The sequence below is a fragment of the Physella acuta genome, unplaced genomic scaffold, assembly GCF_028476545.2.
Source record: "Physella acuta isolate Inbredline_101_S28 unplaced genomic scaffold, ASM2847654v3 ptg000355l, whole genome shotgun sequence".
Lineage (NCBI taxonomy): Eukaryota > Metazoa > Mollusca > Gastropoda > Physidae > Physella > Physella acuta.
Window position 1 is genome coordinate 859514 of NW_026731874.1, and position 19694 is coordinate 879207.

Genomic DNA, 19694 nt, shown 5'->3' on the forward strand with positions numbered 1-19694 from the left:
AAATCCTATAGGTTTGTCTGCTTTAACCAAATCCTACAGGTTTGTCTGCTTTAACCAAATCCTATAGGTTTGTCTGCTTTAACCAAATCCTACAGGTTTGTCTGCTTTAACCAAATCCTACAGCTAGGCCATCTGGTTGGTCAACTAACTTGGCCCATCTGGTTGGTCAACTAACTGGGCCATCTGGTTGGTCAACTCACTGGGCCATCTGGTTGGTCAACTAACTGGGCCATCTGGTTGATCAACTAACTGGGCCATCTGGTTGATCAACTAACTGGGCCATCTGGTTGGTCAACTAACTGGGCCATCTGGTTGGTCAACTCACTGGGCCATCTGGTTGGTCAACTAACTGGGCCATCTGGTTGGTCAACTAACTGGGCCATCTGGTTGGTCAACTAACTGGGCCATCTGGTTGGTCAACTAACTGGGCCATCTGGTTGGTCAACTCACTGGGCCATCTGGTTGGTCAACTAACTGGGCCATCTGGTTGGTCAACTAACTGGGCCATCTGGTTGATCAACTAACTGGGCCATCTGGTTGGTCAACTAACTTGGCCCATCTGGTTGGTCAACTAACTGGGCCATCTGGTTGGTCAACTCACTGGGCCATCTGGTTGGTCAACTGACTGGGCCATCTGGTTGGTCAACTCACTGGGCCATCTGGTTGGTCAACCATTTAGTTGCTAGATCAATAAAACAATTGGTTTAAAAATTTTCTGATGTTTTGAAATCTAGAAATGCGTGAACTACAACAGCCGTACAAATTGTATGTTTTTAATGTACTATCTGTTACTAACATTTAGCACATTGAGGAGGAAATACTACTGAAACTAGGCTGATAATGTTACATTTTTTTCTCTTAATAAAAACCTAAACCTAATTATGTATCTTAACCAAAACATGACTTCAAACCAAGTAAACTAATTAACCAGAATAGTGAAATAATTACTGACAGAATAGTGAATCGTATTCATAATTTTAAAATACTAGCTCAGTCAGTGCTAAAGAAAAAAATTCACACCTATTTTAGTGTACAATTATATACAGCTGATAAGTAAGATTTTCTTTTTGTATTATAGAGTAAATATTGAATAGTAATCCCTGTGAGCTAGTAGAATTTTTATTCAAACCCAAACAAAAAATGTATGAATATTTAAACATAAAATACTCAACACTTTTTGTTAAATCTCTAGATCTCTATGTCTATTATCATACAAATCTATGGATCGCTATTCATTTAGTAATATTTAAACACTTAACCATGTTTTTTTTTTAAATCCCAAAAATCTTTAGGGTTATTATCACATTATTCTCTAGATCTCTAAGCCTATAATCATATACTGTTAAGAATCATGTACAACTGGAGTAATTGACTGTAGCATGTACAACTAGAGCCATTGACTGTAGCATGTACAACTAGAGCCATTGACTGTACCATGTACAACTAGAACCATTGACTGTACCATGTACAACAGGTTGACTGTACCATGTACAACTGGTTTCAGATCACGCAGGCCTCTATGCGCCTACTGAGCAGCACACCTGGAGGTCTGGCATCAGAATGGAAGCACCCTGAGGGCAGGAACATCAGCTTGGCCTGCTGTAACCAGAGCCAGGTCGTTGTGGCCGCTGGCAGTCAGCTCTTCTATTTTGAGATTGAACACGGCACTTGTTCATTAAAGGGGTTCGTTGGACACCATCTTTACATCCATCCATTTTTACATGTTTTGATCTTACTCTTTACATGCATTAACTTACTATTTTTAAATCTCACTAATTTTCAAGAAGTTGATCTTATTTTCACTTAGTTAAACTTTTATGTAGTTCTCAACCATTCTATGCTAAAACTTGTTGCAACCATTCTATCCTAAAACTTGTTGCAACCATTCTATCCTAAAACTTGTTGCAACCATTCTATCCTAAAACTTGTTTCAACCATTCTATCCTAAAACTTGTTTCAACCATTCTATCCTAAAACTTGTTGCAACCATTGTATCCTAAAACTTGTTGCAACCATTCTATCCTAAAACTTGTTGCAACCATTCTATCCTAAAACTTGGTGCAACCATTCTATCCTAAAACTTGTTGCAACCATTCTATCCTAAAACTTGGTGCAACCATTGTATCCTAAAACTTGTTGCAACCATTCTATCCTAAAACTTGTTGCAACCATTGTATCCTAAAACTTGGTGCAACCATTGTATCCTAAAACTTGTTGCAACCATTCTATCCTAAAACTTGTTGCAACCATTCTATCCTAAAACTTGTTGCAACCATTCTATCCTAAAACTTGGTGCAACCATTCTATCCTAAAACTTGTTGCAACCATTCTATCCTAAAACTTGGTGCAACCATTGTATCCTAAAACTTGTTGCAACCATTCTATCCTAAAACTTGTTGCAACCATTCTATCCTAAAACTTGTTGCAACCATTCTATCCTAAAACTTGTTGCAACCATTCTATCCTAAAACTTGGTGCAACCATTGTATCCTAAAACTTGTTGCAACCATTCTATCCTAAAACTTGTTGCAACCATTCTATCGTAAAACTTGTTGCAACCATTGTGTCCATAAGAAGTTGATGTTTGATCTCAGACAAACAAGAGTTGAACATGAAGTTGCCTGCCTGGATATCAGCTCACTGGGAGACAACACAGCATCTGATGTACTGGCTGTTGGCTTGTGGACAGATATTTCTGCCAGGACCTTTCGTCTGCCTCACTTTGAGAGTCTCCATGTTGAGATGTTGGGGGGAGGTCTGTTCATTCAGCATTGGATGCTTTGTTAAATGATTGGATGCTTTGTGAAATGATTGGTTGCTTTGACAAATGATTGGATGCTTTGTTAAATGATTGGATGCTTTGTGAAATGATTGGTTGCTTTGACAAATGATTGGTTGCTTTGACAAATGATTGGTTGCTTTGACAAATGATTGGTTGCTTTGACAAATGATTGGTTGCTTTGACAAATGATTGGTTGCTTTGACAAATGATTGGTTGCTTTGACAAATGATTGGTTGCTTTGTTAAATGATTGGTTGCTTTGACAAATGATTGGATGCTTTGTTAAATGATTGGATGCTTTGTGAAATGATTGGTTGCTTTGACAAATGATTGGTTGCTTTGACAAATGATTGGTTGCTTTGACAAATGATTGGTTGCTTTGACAAATGATTGGTTGCTTTGACAAATGATTGGTTGCTTTGACAAATGATTGGTTGCTTTGACAAATGATTGGTTGCTTTGACAAATGATTGGTTGCTTTGACAAATGATTGGTTGCTTTGACAAATGATTGGATGCTTTGTTAAATGATTGGTTGCTTTGACAAATGATTGGATGCTTTGTTAAATGGTTGGTTGCTTTGACACATGATTGGTTGCTTTGTTAAATGATTGTATGCTTTGATAAATGATTGGTTGCTTTGTTAAATGATTGTATGCTTTGACAAATGATTGGTTGCTTTGACAAATGGTTGGTTGCTTTATTAAATGATTGGTTGCTTTGACAAATGAGTGGTTGCTTTGTTAAATGATTGGATGCTTTGACAAATGATTGGTTGTTTTGTTAAATGATTGTATGCTTTGTTAAATGATTGGTTGCTTTGTTAAATGATTGGATGCTTTGTTAAATGATTGGATGCTTTGACAAATGGTTGGTTGCTTTGACAAATGATTGGTTGCTTTGTTAAATGATTGGTTGCTTTGACAAATGATTGGTTGCTTTGTTAAATGATTGTATGCTTTGACAAATGATTGGTTGCTTTGTTAAATGATTGGTTGCTTTGACAAATGATCGGTTGCTTTGTTAAATGATTGTATGCTTTGTTAAATTATTGGTTGCTCTGACAAATGATTGGTTGCTTTGACAAATGATCGGTTGCTTTGTTAAATGATTGTATGCTTTGATAAATGATTGGTTGCTCTGACAAATGATTGGTTGCTTTTACAAATGATTGGTTGCTTTGTTAAATGATTGTATTCTTTGTTAAATGATTGGTTGCTTTGACAAATGATTGGTTGCTTTGACAAATGATTGGTTGCTTTGTTAAATGATTGTATGCTTTGATAAATGATTGGTTGCTTTGACAAATGATTGGTTGCTTTGACAAATGATTGGTTGCTTTGACAAATGATTGGTTGCTTTTACAAATGATTGGTTGCTTTGTTAAATGATTGTATGCTTTGTTAAATGATTGGTTGCTTTGGCAAATGATTGGTTGCTTTGTTAAATGATTGGTTGCTTTGATAAATGATTGGTTGCTTTGACAAATGATTGGTTGCTTTGACAAATGATTGGTTGCTTTGACAAATGATTGGTTGCTTTGACAAATGATTGGTTGCTTTGATAAATGATTGGTTACTTTGACAAATGATTGGATGCTTTGACAAATGATTGGATGCTTTGTTAAATGATTGGTTGCTTTGACAAATGATTGGATGCTTTGTTAAATGATTGGTTGCTTTGACAAATTATTGGTTGCTTTGTTAAATGATTGTATGCTTTGATAAATGATTGGTTGCTTTGACAAATGATTGGTTGCTTTGACAAATGATTGGTTGCTTTGACAAATGATTGGTTGCTTTGACAAATGATTGGTTGCTTTGATAAATGATTGGTTACTTTGACAAATGATTGGTTGCTTTGACAAATGATTGGATGCTTTGTTAAATGATTGGTTGCTTTGACAAATGATTGGATGCTTTGTTAAATGATTGGTTGCTTTGACAAATGATTGGTTGCTTTGACAAATGATTGGTTGCTTTGACAAATGATTGGTTGCTTTGACAAATGATTGGTTGCTTTGATAAATGATTGGTTACTTTGACAAATGATTGGTTGCTTTGACAATTGATTGGATGCTTTGTTAAATGATTGGTTGCTTTGACAAATTATTGATGGCAGGCTTTAACCCAAACCCTAGGGTTGGAGGGGATGAATAGTTTATGTAGGAATGGTAGAAAGAGTAGAATACTTTTAGGTATCTGTAAAGATTTGATGATAGCAGGTATCTGTAAAGATTTGATGATAGCAGGTATCTGTAAAGATTTGATGATAGCAGGTATCTGTAAAGATTTGATAGCAGGTATCTGTAAAGATTTGATAGCAGGTATCTATAAAGATTTGATGATAGCAGGTATCTGTAAAGATTTGATGATAGCAGGTATCTGTAAAGATTTGATGATAGCAGGTATCTGTAAAGATTTGATGATAGCAGGTATCTGTAAAGATTTGATGATAGCAGGTATCTGTAAAGATTTGATAGCAGGTATCTGTAAAGATTTGATAGCAGGCATCTGTAAAGATTTGATGATAGCAGGTATCTGTAAAGATTTGATGATAGCAGGTATCTGTAAAGATTTGATGATAGCAGGTATCTGTAAAGATTTGATGATAGCAGGTATCTGTAAAGATTTGATAGCAGGTATCTGTAAAGATTTGATGAGAGCAGGTATCTGTAAAGATTTGATGATTGCAGGTATCTGTAAAGATTTGATGATAGCAGGTATCTGTAAAGAATACAACTGGCAAGATACAGAGTTAGTTTTTTTCTGGATAGAACATTTTCAAACAATAACCCTAGCCCAAAGATAAAATTAGGAGTAACTTTAGGTTTAGGGTCATTTTGTGTTAGATAGTATTTAGATGGAAATATGAATGTTAATATATAATAAAATAGTCCTTTTTTTGTGTTATTGTTGGGTGGAGTGGCAGGAAAACAAATTTGATGGTAGAAAGAATGACATTTGAATGTGTAAAGAATGAAATTTGAATGTGTAAAGAATGAAATTTGAATGTGTAAAGAATGAAATTGGAATGTATAAAGAATGAAATTTGAATGTATAAAGAATGAAATTGGAATGTGTAAAGAATGAAATTGGAATGTATAAAGAATGAAATTGGAATGTGTAAAGAATGAAATTGGAATGTATAAAGAATGAAATTTGAATGTGTAAAGAATGAAATTGGAATGTGTAAAGAATGAAATTGGAATGTATAAAGAATGAAATTTGAATGTGTAAAGAATGAAATTGGAATGTGTAAAGAATGAAATTGGAATGTATAAAGAATGAAATTGGAATGTGTAAAGAATGAAATTGGAATGTATAAAGAATGAAATTGGAATGTATAAAGAATGAAATTGGAATGTGTAAAGAATGAAATTGGAATGTATAAAGAATGAAATTGGAATGTGTAAAGAATGAAATTGGAATGTGTAAAGAATGAAATTGGAATGTATAAAGAATGAAATTTGAATGTATAAAGAATGAAATTTGAATGTATAAAGAATGAAATTGGAATGTGTAAAGAATGAAATTGGAATGTATAAAGAATGAAATTGGAATGTATAAAGAATGAAATTGGAATGTGTAAAGAATGGAATTTGAATGTATAAAGAATGAAATTTGAATGTGTAAAGAATGAAATTGGAATGTGTAAAGAATGAAATTTCAATGTATAAAGAATGAAATTTGAATGTGTAAAGAATGAAATTTGAATGTGTAAAGAATGAAATTTGAATGTGTAAAGAATGAAATTGGAATGTATAAAGAATGAAATTTGAATGTGTAAAGAATGAAATTTGAATGTGTAAAGAATGAAATTGGAATGTGTAAAGAATGAAATTGGAATGTAGAAAGAATGTATGTTAAAAAACAATTTTTTTTCAGAAATTATCCCACGGTCAATTTTGATGACAACCTTTGAAGGCATTCACTACCTACTGTGTGCATTGGGCGACGGGTCTCTTTTTTATTTTCTCATGGATCCAACTTCAGGTAGGCATCCACCACCATAAGGTAGGCATCCACCACCATAAGGTAGGCATCCACCACCACCATAAGGTAGACATCCACCACCACCATAAGGTAGGCATCCACCACCATAAGGTAGGCATCCACCACCATAAGGTAGGCATCCACCACCATAAGGTAGACATCCACCACCATAAGGTAGGCATCCACCACCATAAGGTAGGCATCCACCACCATAAGGTAGGCATCCACCACCATAAGGTAGGCATCCACCACCATTAGGTAGACATCCACCACCATAAGGTAGACATCCACCACCATAAGGTAGGCATCCACCACCATAAGGTAGGCATCCACCACCATAAGGTAGACATCCACCACCATAAGGTAGGCATCCACCACCATAAGGTAGGCATCCACCACCATAAGGTAGGCATCCACCACCATAAGGTAGACATCCACCACCACCATAAGGTAGACATCCACCACCATAAGGTAGGCATCCACCACCATAAGGTAGGCATCCACCACCATAAGGTAGGCATCCACCACCATAAGGTAGGCATCCACCACCATAAGGTAGGCATCCACCATCATTAGGTAGGCATCCACCACCATTAGGTAGACATCCACCACCATAAGGTAGACATCCACCACCATAAGGTAGGCATCCACCACCATAAGGTAGGCATCCACCATCATTAGGTAGGCATCCACCAACATTAGGTAGGCATCCACCAACCTGTCTATCTGGTTTCAGGTACCCTGACAGAGAAGAAGAAAGTGAGCCTGGGTACTCAGCCGACCATGTTGAAAACTTTCAAATCTCTCTCCACCACCAACGTCTTTGCCTGCTCTGACCGGCCCACTGTCATCTATAGCAGCAACCACAAGCTGGTCTTTTCTAATGTCAACTTAAAGGAGGTCAACCACATGTGTCCACTCAACTCTGACGGCTACCCGGATAGGTAGGTCAACCAGATTAGACAAACTTTGGAATGCTGGACATTAAAAACGGGTCCTAAATTAAAATCAGTGCTTCAGATTATATTCTTGCAAAAACTTATTTCATGTAATTACAAAATGATTTTGTAGTTAAACTTAAATGTTGAATAACCAAAAGGTGTTATCACAGTTTTACATCAGGCTTGGTGCATCACTCATATCACATAATTAAAATTTACAAATATTTTGAACTTGCAACAAAGGCTAAAGTTTAGCTTATTAACATCACATTCTGACCCCTCCCACCTCCCCCAACTCAAGCTCCCACCCCCACAAGTAATGAACTCAAGCTCCCACCCCCACAAGTAATCAACTCAAGCTCCCACCCCCACAAGTAATGAGCTCAAGCTCCCACCCCCACAAGTAATGAACTCAAGCTCCCACCCCCACAAGTAATGAACTCAAGCTCCCACCCCCACAAGTAATGAACTCAAGCTCCCACCCCCACAAGTAATGAACTCAAGCTCCCACCCCCACAAGTAATGAACTCAAGCTCCCACCCCCACAAGTAATCAACTCAAGCTCCCACCCCCACAAGTAATGAACTCAAGCTCCCACCCCCACAAGTAATGAACTCAAGCTCCCACCCCCACAAGTAATGAGCTCAAGCTCCCACCCCCACAAGTAATCAACTCAAGCTCCCACCCCCACAAGTAATCAACTCAAGCTCCCACCCCCACAAGTAATGAACTCAAGCTCCCACCCCCACAAGTAATCAACTCAAGCTCCCACCCCCACAAGTAATCAACTCAAGCTCCCACCCCCACAAGTAATGAACTCAAGCTCCCACCCCCACAAGTAATGAGCTCAAGCTCCCACCCCCACAAGTAATGAACTCAAGCTCCCACCCCCACAAGTAATCAACTCAAGCTCCCACCCCCACAAGTAATGAACTCAAGCTCCCACCCCCACAAGTAATCAACTCAAGCTCCCACCCCCACAAGTAATGAGCTCAAGCTCCCACCCCCACAAGTAATGAGCTCAAGCTCCCACCCCCACAAGTAATCAACTCAAGCTCCCACCCCCACAAGTAATGAATTCAAGCTCCCACCCCCACAAGTAATCAACTCAAGCTCCCACCCCCACAAGTAATGAATTCAAGCTCCCACCCCCACAAGTAATGAACTCAAGCTCCCACCCCCACAAGTAATGAACTCAAGCTCCCACCCCCACAAGTAATCAACTCAAGCTCCCACCCCCACAAGTAATGAGCTCAAGCTCCCACCCCCACAAGTAATCAACTCAAGCTCCCACCCCCACAAGTAATGAACTCAAGCGCCCACCCCCACAAGTAATGAACTCAAGCTCCCACCCCCACAAGTAATGAACTCAAGCTCCCACCCCCACAAGTAATGAACTCAAGCTCCCACCCCCACAAGTAATGAGCTCAAGCTCCCACCCCCACAAGTAATGAGCTGAAGCTCCCACCCCCACAAGTAATGAACTCAAGCTCCCACCCCCACAAGTAATGAACTCAAGCTCCCACCCCCACAAGTAATGAACTCAAGCTCCCACCCCCACAAGTAATGAACTCAAGCTCCCACCCCCACAAGTAATGAACTCAAGCTCCCACCCCCACAAGTAATGAACTCAAGCTCCCACCCCCACAAGTAATCAACTCAAGCTCCCACCCCCACAAGTAATCAACTCAAGCTCCCACCCCCACAAGTAATGAACTCAAGCTCCCACCCCCACAAGTAATGAGCTCAAGCTCCCACCCCCACAAGTAATGAACTCAAGCTCCCACCCCCACAAGTAATGAGCTCAAGCTCCCACCCCCACAAGTAATCAACTCAAGCTCCCACCCCCACAAGTAATCAACTCAATCTCCCACCCCCACAAGTAATGAACTCAAGCTCCCACCCCCACAAGTAATCAACTCAATCTCCCACCCCCACAAGTAATCAACTCAATCTCCCACCCCCACAAGTAATCAACTCAAGCTCCCACCCCCACAAGTAATGAACTCAAGCTCCCACCCCCACAAGTAATCAACTCAAGCTCCCACCCCCACAAGTAATGAACTCAAGCTCCCACCCCCACAAGTAATGAACTCAAGCTCCCACCCCCACAAGTAATGAACTGAAGCTCCCACCCCCACAAGTAATGAACTCAAGCTCCCACCCCCACAAGTAATCAACTCAAGCTCCCACCCCCACAAGTAATGAACTCAAGCTCCCACCCCCACAAGTAATGAACTCAAGCTCCCACCCCCACAAGTAATGAGCTCAAGCTCCCACCCCCACAAGTAATGAACTCAAGCTCCCACCCCCACAAGTAATGAACTCAAGCTCCCACCCCCACAAGTAATGAGCTCAAGCTCCCACCCCCACAAGTAATGAACTCAAGCTCCCACCCCCACAAGTAATGAACTCAAGCTCCCACCCCCACAAGTAATGAGCTCAAGCTCCCACCCCCACAAGTAATGAACTCAAGCTCCCACCCCCACAAGTAATGAACTCAAGCTCCCACCCCCACAAGTAATGAACTCAAGCTCCCACCCCCACAAGTAATGAACTCAAGCTCCCACCCCCACAAGTAATGAACTCAAGCTCCCACCCCCACAAGTAATCAACTCAAGCTCCCACCCCCACAAGTAATGAGCTCAAGCTCCCACCCCCACAAGTAATGAGCTCAAGCTCCCACCCCCACAAGTAATGAACTCAAGCTCCCACCCCCACAAGTAATCAACTCAAGCTCCCACCCCCACAAGTAATGAACTCAAGCTCCCACCCCCACAAGTAATGAACTCAAGCTCCCACCCCCACAAGTAATCAACTCAAGCTCCCACCCCCACAAGTAATGAACTCAAGCTCCCACCCCCACAAGTAATCAACTCAAGCTCCCACCCCCACAAGTAATCAACTCAAGCTCCCACCCCCACAAGTAATGAACCAACTTATTATCCTCTCTTAGCTTGGCACTTGCCAATGAAACAACATTAATGATTGGCACTATAGATGAAATACAGAAGCTGCACATTCGAACCATACCACTGAGAGAGACACCCAGGTGATGAAATTGTTGTTTGTCTTTATCATGACTTTACTGTTTTATCATGTCTTTAATGTTTTATTATGGATTTACTTTACTGTTTTTTCAAAATCATGGTTTTCAAAATAAATATCAAGTAAAAAAGTTCCTGTCTTGTCTGTCTGTCAACTTCTAACCTGACTATTTATAAACTTGTAAATTAACTGCCATATTTATAAACGTAAATGAACTGGCTTATTTATAAATGTAAATGAACTGACTTATTTATAAAGTTGTAAATTAACTGACTGATTTATAAACTTGTAAATGAACTGGCTTATTTTCATCCCCAGACGAATTGCCTATCAGGAGACAACTCAAACATTTGGTGTTATAAGCTACAGGCTAGATGCTGCTGAACGCAATTTACCAGGAGTTGAACCCCTGCCACTTGCAGCCAGCCTGACAGCACTCAACACATCAAGTGCAACTTCCAAGCTGGTATCAGGGGGCTCCAGCAACCAGGGGGATACAGTAGAGGACCAGGAAGTCTATTCTCTACTCATCTTAAGACAGAGCACATTTGAAGGTTCTCTTTGCTACATTCAACATTTGTGGTCTTAGCTTATAAGGTTCTCTTTGCTACATTCAACATTTGTGGTCTTAGCTTATAAGGTTCTCTTTGCTACATTCAACATTTGTGGTCTTAGCTTATAAGGTTCTCTTTACTACATTCAACATTTGTGGTCTTAGCTTATAAGGTTCTCTTTGCTACATTCAACATTTGTGGTCTTAGCTTATAAGGTTCTCTTTGCTACATTCAACATTTGTGGTCTTAGCTTATAAGGTTCTCTTTGCTACATTCAACATTTGTGGTCTTAGCTTATAAGGTTCTCTTTGCTACATTCAACATTTGTGGTCTTAGCTTATAATGTTCTCTTTGCTACATTCAACATTTGTGGTCTTAGCTTATAAGGTTCTCTTTGCTACATTCAACATTTGTGGTCTTAGCTTATAAGGTTCTCTTTGCTACATTCAACATTTGTGGTCTTAGCTTATAAGGTTCTCTTTGCTACATTCAACATTTGTGGTCTTAGCTTATAAGGTTCTCTTTGCTACATTCAACATTTGTGGTATTAGCTTATAAGGTTCTCTTTGCTACATTCAACATTTGTGGTATTAGCTTATAAGGTTCTCTTTGCTACATTCAACATTTGTGGTCTTAGCTTATAAGGTTCTCTTTGGTACATTCAACATTTGTGGTCTTAGCTTATAAGGTTCTCTTTGCTACATTCAACATTTGTGGTCTTAGCTTATAAGGTTCTCTTTACTACATTCAACATTTGTGGTCTTAGCTCATAAGGTTCTCTTTGCTACATTCAACATTTGTGGTCTTAGCTTATAAGGTTCTCTTTGCTACATTCAACATTTGTGGTCTTAGCTTATAAGGTTCTCTTTGCTACATTCAACATTTGTGGTATTAGCTTATAAGGTTCTCTTTGCTACATTCAACATTTGTGGTCTTAGCTTATAAGGTTCTCTTTGGTACATTCAACATTTGTGGTCTTAGCTTATAAGGTTCTCTTTGCTACATTCAACATTTGTGGTCTTAGCTTATAAGGTTCTCTTTACTACATTCAACATTTGTGGTCTTAGCTCATAAGGTTCTCTTTGCTACATTCAACATTTGTGGTCTTAGCTTATAAGGTTCTCTTTGCTACATTCAACATTTGTGGTCTTAGCTTATAAGGTTCTCTTTGCTACATTCAACATTTGTGGTATTAGCTTATAAGGTTCTCTTTGCTCCATTCAACATTTGTGGTCTTAGCTTATAAGGTTCTCTTTGCTACATTCAACATTTGTGGTCTTAGCTTATAAGGTTCTCTTTGCTACATTCAACATTTGTGGTCTTAGCTTATAAGGTTCTCTTTGCTACATTCAACATTTGTGGTCTTAGCTTATAAGGTTCTCTTTGCTACATTCAACATTTGTGGTCTTAGCTTATAAGGTTCTCTTTGCTACATTCAACATTTGTGGTCTTAGCATAAGGTTCTCTTTGCTACATTCAACATTTGTGGTCTTAGCTTATAAGGTTCTCTTTGCTACATTCAACATTTGTGGTCTTAGCTTATAAGGTTCTCTTTGCTACATTCAACATTTGTGGTCTTAGCTTATAAGGTTCTCTTTGCTACATTCAACATTTGTGGTATTAGCTTATAAGGTTCTCTTTGCTCCATTCAACATTTGTGGTCTTAGCTTATAAGGTTCTCTTTACTACATTCAACATTTGTGGTCTTAGCTTATAAGGTTCTCTTTGCTACATTCAACATTTGTGGTCTTAGCTTATAAGGTTCTCTTTGCTACATTCAACATTTGTGGTCTTAGCTTATTCAAGAGCTATTTGGCACCCCAGCTTTCCCTTGAGTGCTATGGCGCCTATGTTGGTATTAAACTATGGATAAGATGGGTGTATTACAGTCTTAAATTAAACTGTGGATAAGATGGGGGTATTACAGTCTTAAATTAAACTGTGGATAAGATGGGGGTATTACAGTCTTAAATTAAACTGTGGATAAGATGGGTGTATTACAGTCTTAAATTAAACTGTGGATAAGATGGGTGTATTACAGTCTTAAATTAAACTATGGATAAGATGGGGGTATTACAGTCTTAAATTAAACTATGGATAAGATGGGGGTATTACAGTCTTAAATTAAACTATGGATAAGATGGGGGTATTACAGTCTTAAATTAAACTATGGATAAGATGGGGGTATTACAGTCTTAAATTAAACTGTGGATAAGATGGGGGTATTACAGTCTTAAATTAAACTGTGGATAAGATGGGGGTATTACAGTCTTAAATTAAACTATGGATAAGATGGGGGTATTACAGTCTTAAATTAAACTGTGGATAAGATGGGGGTATTACAGTCTTAAATTAAACTGTGGATAAGATGGGGGTATTACAGTCTTAAATTAAACTATGGATAAGATGGGGGTATTACAGTCTTAAATTAAACTGTGGATAAGATGGGGGTATTACAGTCTTAAATTAAACTGTGGATAAGATGGGGGTATTACAGTCTTAAATTAAACTATGGATAAGATGGGGGTATTACAGTCTTAAATTAAACTGTGGATAAGATGGGGGTATTACAGTCTTAAATTAAACTGTGGATAAGATGGGGGTATTACAGTCTTAAATTAAACTATGGATAAGATGGGTGTATTACAGTCTTAAATTAAACTATGGATAAGATGGGTGTATTACAGTCTTAAATTAAACTATGGATAAGATGGGGGTATTACAGTCTTAAATTAAACTATGGATAAGATGGGGGTATTACAGTCTTAAATTAAACTATGGATAAGATGGGGGTATTACAGTCTTAAATTAAACTATGGATAAGATGGGGGTATTACAGTCTTAAATTAAACTATGGATAAGATGGGGGTATTACAGTCTTAAATTAAACTATGGATAAGATGGGGGTATTACAGTCTTAAATTAAACTGTGGATAAGATGGGGGTATTACCGTTTTAAATTAAACTGTGGATAAGATGGGGGTATTACAGTCTTAAATTAAACTGTGGATAAGATGGGTGTATTACAGTCTTAAATTAAACTATGGATAAGATGGGGGTATTACAGTCTTAAATTAAACTATGGATAAGATGGGGGTATTACAGTCTTAAATTAAACTATGGATAAGATGTAGGTATTACAGTCTTAAATTAAACTGTGGATAAGATGGGGGTATTACAGTCTTAAATTAAACTGTGGATAAGATGGGTGTATTACAGTCTTAAATTAAACTATGGATAAGATGGGTGTATTACAGTCTTAAATTAAACTATGGATAAGATGGGTGTATTACAGTCTTAAATTAAACTATGAATAAGATGGGGGTATTACAGTCTTAAATTAAACTGTGGATAAGATGGGGGTATTACAGTCTTAAATTAAACTGTGGATAAGATGGGTGTATTACAGTCTTAAATTAAACTATGGATAAGATGGGTGTATTACAGTCTTAAATTAAACTATGGATAAGATGGGGGTAGTACAGTCTTAAATTAAACTATGGATAAGATGGGGGTATTACAGTCTTAAATTAAACTATGGATAAGATGGGGGTATTACAGTCTTAAATTAAACTATGGATAAGATGGGGGTATTACAGTCTTAAATTAAACTATGGATAAGATGGGGGTATTACAGTCTTAAATTAAACTGTGGATAAGATGGGGGTATTACAGTCTTAAATTAAACTGTGGATAAGATGGGGGTATTACAGTCTTAAATTAAACTATGGATAAGATGGGTGTATTACAGTCTTAAATTAAACTATGGATAAGATGGGTGTATTACAGTCTTAAATTAAACTATGGATAAGATGGGGGTATTACAGTCTTAAATTAAACTATGGATAAGATGGGGGTATTACAGTCTTAAATTAAACTATGGATAAGATGGGGGTATTACAGTCTTAAATTAAACTATGGATAAGATGGGGGTATTACAGTCTTAAATTAAACTATGGATAAGATGGGGGTATTACAGTCTTAAATTAAACTATGGATAAGATGGGAGTATTACAGTCTTAAATTAAACTGTGGATAAGATGGGGGTATTACCGTTTTAAATTAAACTGTGGATAAGATGGGGGTATTACAGTCTTAAATTAAACTATGGATAAGATGGGTGTATTACAGTCTTAAATTAAACTATGGATAAGATGGGTGTATTACAGTCTTAAATTAAACTATGGATAAGATGGGGGTATTACAGTCTTAAATTAAACTATGGATAAGATGGGGGTATTACAGTCTTAAATTAAACTGTGGATAAGATGGGTGTATTACAGCCTTAAATTAAACTGTGGATAAGATGGGTGTATTACAGTCTTAAATTAAACTATGGATAAGATGGGGGTATTACAGTCTTAAATTAAACTATGGATAAGATGGGGGTATTACAGTCTTAAATTAAACTATGGATAAGATGGGGGTATTACAGTCTTAAATTAAACTGTGGATAAGATGGGGGTATTACAGTCTTAAATTAAACTGTGGATAAGATGGGTGTATTACAGTCTTAAATTAAACTATGGATAAGATGGGTGTATTACAGTCTTAAATTAAACTATGGATAAGATGGGTGTATTACAGTCTTAGATTAAACTATGAATAAGATGGGGGTATTACAGTCTTAAATTAAACTGTGGATAAGATGGGGGTATTACAGTCTTAAATTAAACTGTGGATAAGATGGGTGTATTACAGTCTTAAATTAAACTATGGATAAGATGGGTGTATTACAGTCTTAAATTAAACTATGGATAAGATGGGGGTATTACAGTCTTAAATTAAACTATGGATAAGATGGGGGTATTACAGTCTTAAATTAAACTATGGATAAGATGGGGGTATTACAGTCTTAAATTAAACTATGGATAAGATGGGGGTATTACAGTCTTAAATTAAACTATGGATAAGATGGGGGTATTACAGTCTTAAATTAAACTATGGATAAGATGGGGGTATTACAGTCTTAAATTAAACTGTGGATAAGATGGGGGTATTACAGTCTTAAATTAAACTGTGGATAAGATGGGGGTATTACAGTCTTAAATTAAACTATGGATAAGATGGGGGTATTACAGTCTTAAATTAAACTATGGATAAGATGGGTGTATTAGTCTTAAATTAAACTGTGGATAAGATGGGTGTATTACAGTCTTAAATTAAACTGTGGATAAGATGGGGGTATTACAGTCTTAAATTAAACTATGGATAAGATGGGTGTATTACAGTCTTAAATTAAACTATGGATAAGATGGGGGTATTACAGTCTTAAATTAAACTATGGATAAGATGGGGGTATTACAGTCTTAAATTAAACTATGGATAAGATGGGGGTATTACAGTCTTAAATTAAACTATGGATAAGATGGGGGTATTACAGTCTTAAATTAAACTGTGGATAAGATGGGGGTATTACCGTTTTAAATTAAACTGTGGATAAGATGGGGGTATTACAGTCTTAAATTAAACTATGGATAAGATGGGGGTATTACAGTCTTAAATTAAACTATGGATAAGATGGGGGTATTACAGTCTTAAATTAAACTATGGATAAGATGGGGGTATTACAGTCTTAAATTAAACTGTGGATAAGATGGGGGTATTACAGTCTTAAATTAAACTGTGGATAAGATGGGTGTATTACAGTCTTAAATTAAACTATGGATAAGATGGGTGTATTACAGTCTTAAATTAAACTATGGATAAGATGGGGGTATTACAGTCTTAAATTAAACTATGGATAAGATGGGGGTATTACAGTCTTAAATTAAACTATGGATAAGATGGGGGTATTACAGTCTTAAATTAAACTATGGATAAGATGGGGGTATTACAGTCTTAAATTAAACTATGGATAAGATGGGTGTATTACAGTCTTAAATTAAACTGTGGATAAGATGGGGGTATTACAGTCTTAAATTAAACTGTGGATAAGATGGGGGTATTACAGTCTTAAATTAAACTGTGGATAAGATGGGGGTATTACAGTCTTAAATTAAACTGTGGATAAGATGGGTGTATTACAGTCTTAAATTAAACTATGGATAAGATGGGTGTATTACAGTCTTAAATTAAACTATGGATAAGATGGGTGTATTACAGTCTTAAATTAAACTATGGATAAGATGGGGGTATTACAGTCTTAAATTAAACTACGGATAAGATGGGGGTATTACAGTCTTAAATTAAACTATGGATAAGATGGGGGTATTACAGTCTTAAATTAAACTATGGATAAGATGGGGGTATTACAGTCTTAAATTAAACTATGGATAAGATGGGGGTATTACAGTCTTAAATTAAACTGTGGATAAGATGGGGGTATTACAGTCTTAAATTAAACTGTGGATAAGATGGGGGTATTACAGTCTTAAATTAAACTATGGATAAGATGGGGGTATTACAGTCTTAAATTAAACTATGGATAAGATGGGGGTATTACAGTCTTAAATTAAACTATGGATAAGATGGGGGTATTACAGTCTTAAATTAAACTATGGATAAGATGGGGGTATTACAGTCTTAAATTAAACTATGGATAAGATGGGGGTATTACAGTCTTAAATTAAACTGTGGATAAGATGGGGGTATTACAGTCTTAAATTAAACTGTGGATAAGATGGGGGTATTACAGTCTTAAATTAAACTATGGATAAGATGGGGGTATTACAGTCTTAAATTAAACTATGGATAAGATGGGTGTATTACAGTCTTAAATTAAACTATGGATAAGATGGGTGTATTACAGTCTTAAATTAAACTATGGATAAGATGGGGGTATTACAGTCTTAAATTAAACTATGGATAAGATGGGGGTATTACAGTCTTAAATTAAACTATGGATAAGATGGGGGTATTACAGTCTTAAATTAAACTATGGATAAGATGGGGGTATTACAGTCTTAAATTAAACTGTGGATAAGATGGGGGTATTACAGTCTTAAATTAAACTGTGGATAAGATGGGGGTATTACAGTCTTAAATTAAACTATGGATAAGATGGGGGTATTACAGTCTTAAATTAAACTATGGATAAGATGGGTGTATTACAGTCTTAAATTAAACTATGGATAAGATGGGGGTATTACAGTCTTAAATTAAACTATGGATAAGATGGGGGTATTACAGTCTTAAATTAAACTATGGATAAGATGGGGGTATTACAGTCTTAAATTAAACTATGGATAAGATGGGGGTATTACAGTCTTAAATTAAACTGTGGATAAGATGGGGGTATTACAGTCTTAAATTAAACTGTGGATAAGATGGGGGTATTACAGTCTTAAATTAAACTATGGATAAGATGGGGGTATTACAGTCTTAAATTAAACTATGGATAAGATGGGTGTATTACAGTCTTAAATTAAACTGTGGATAAGATGGGTGTATTACAGTCTTAAATTAAACTGTGGATAAGATGGGGGTATTACAGTCTTAAATTAAACTATGGATAAGATGGGGGTATTACAGTCTTAAATTAAACTATGGATAAGATGGGTGTATTACAGTCTTAAATTAAACTGTGGATAAGATGGGTGTATTACAGTCTTAAATTAAACTGTGGATAAGATGGGGGTATTACAGTCTTAAATTAAACTGTGGATAAGATGGGGGTATTACAGTCTTAAATTAAACTGTGGATAAGATGGGGGTATTACAGTCTTAAATTAAACTATGGATAAGATGGGGGTATTACAGTCTTAAATTAAACTGTGGATAAGATGGGGGTATTACAGTCTTAAATTAAATCAGGCATGTCCGCTGGCAGAGTGTGACTTGGCACCCTGGGCTATCCATTGAGCACAAGGTGCCTACACTAGTTTTAAGGAGCACCCTACAATATTGACTTGGTGGCACACAACATTCCTTCATTAAACTTATCCAGGGGCACCCCTGCAGTAGTATAACCTGGGGCTCCAGAGAACACCCCTGCAGTAGTATAACCTGGGGCTCCAGAGAACACCCCTGCAGTAGTATAACCTGGGGCTCCAGAGAACACCCCTGCAGTAGTATAACCTGGGGCTCCAGAGAACACCCCTGCAGTAGTATAACCTGGGGCTCCAGAGAACACCCCTGTAGTAGTATAACCTGGGGCTCCAGAGAACACCCCTGCAGTAGTATAACCTGGGGCTCCAGAGAACACCCCTGTAGTAGTATAACCTGGGGCTCCAGAGAACACCCCTGTAGTAGTATAACCTGGGGCTCCAGAGAACACCCCTGTAGTAGTATAACCTGGGGCTCCAGAGAACACCCCTGCAGTAGTATAACCTGGGGCTCCAGAGAACACCCCTGTAGTAGTATAACCTGGGGCTCCAGAGAACACCCCTGTAGTAGTATAACCTGGGGCTCCAGAGAACACCCCTGTAGTAGTAT

General features: G+C 37.4%; 1 protein-coding gene across 1 annotated transcript in view; it reads left to right on the forward strand.

Annotated features, from left to right (window-relative positions):
- LOC131941281 (DNA damage-binding protein 1) overlaps positions 1-19694 on the forward strand; it is a 56164-nt gene that overhangs the window by 25011 nt on the left and 11459 nt on the right. The window contains exons 14-19 of the mRNA XM_059300454.1: positions 1505-1683; positions 2595-2755; positions 6668-6775; positions 7512-7719; positions 10673-10768; positions 11083-11318. Of these exons, the coding sequence (XP_059156437.1) occupies positions 1505-1683; positions 2595-2755; positions 6668-6775; positions 7512-7719; positions 10673-10768; positions 11083-11318 (988 nt within the window). The remainder of the gene's footprint in view (positions 1-1504; positions 1684-2594; positions 2756-6667; positions 6776-7511; positions 7720-10672; positions 10769-11082; positions 11319-19694) is intronic.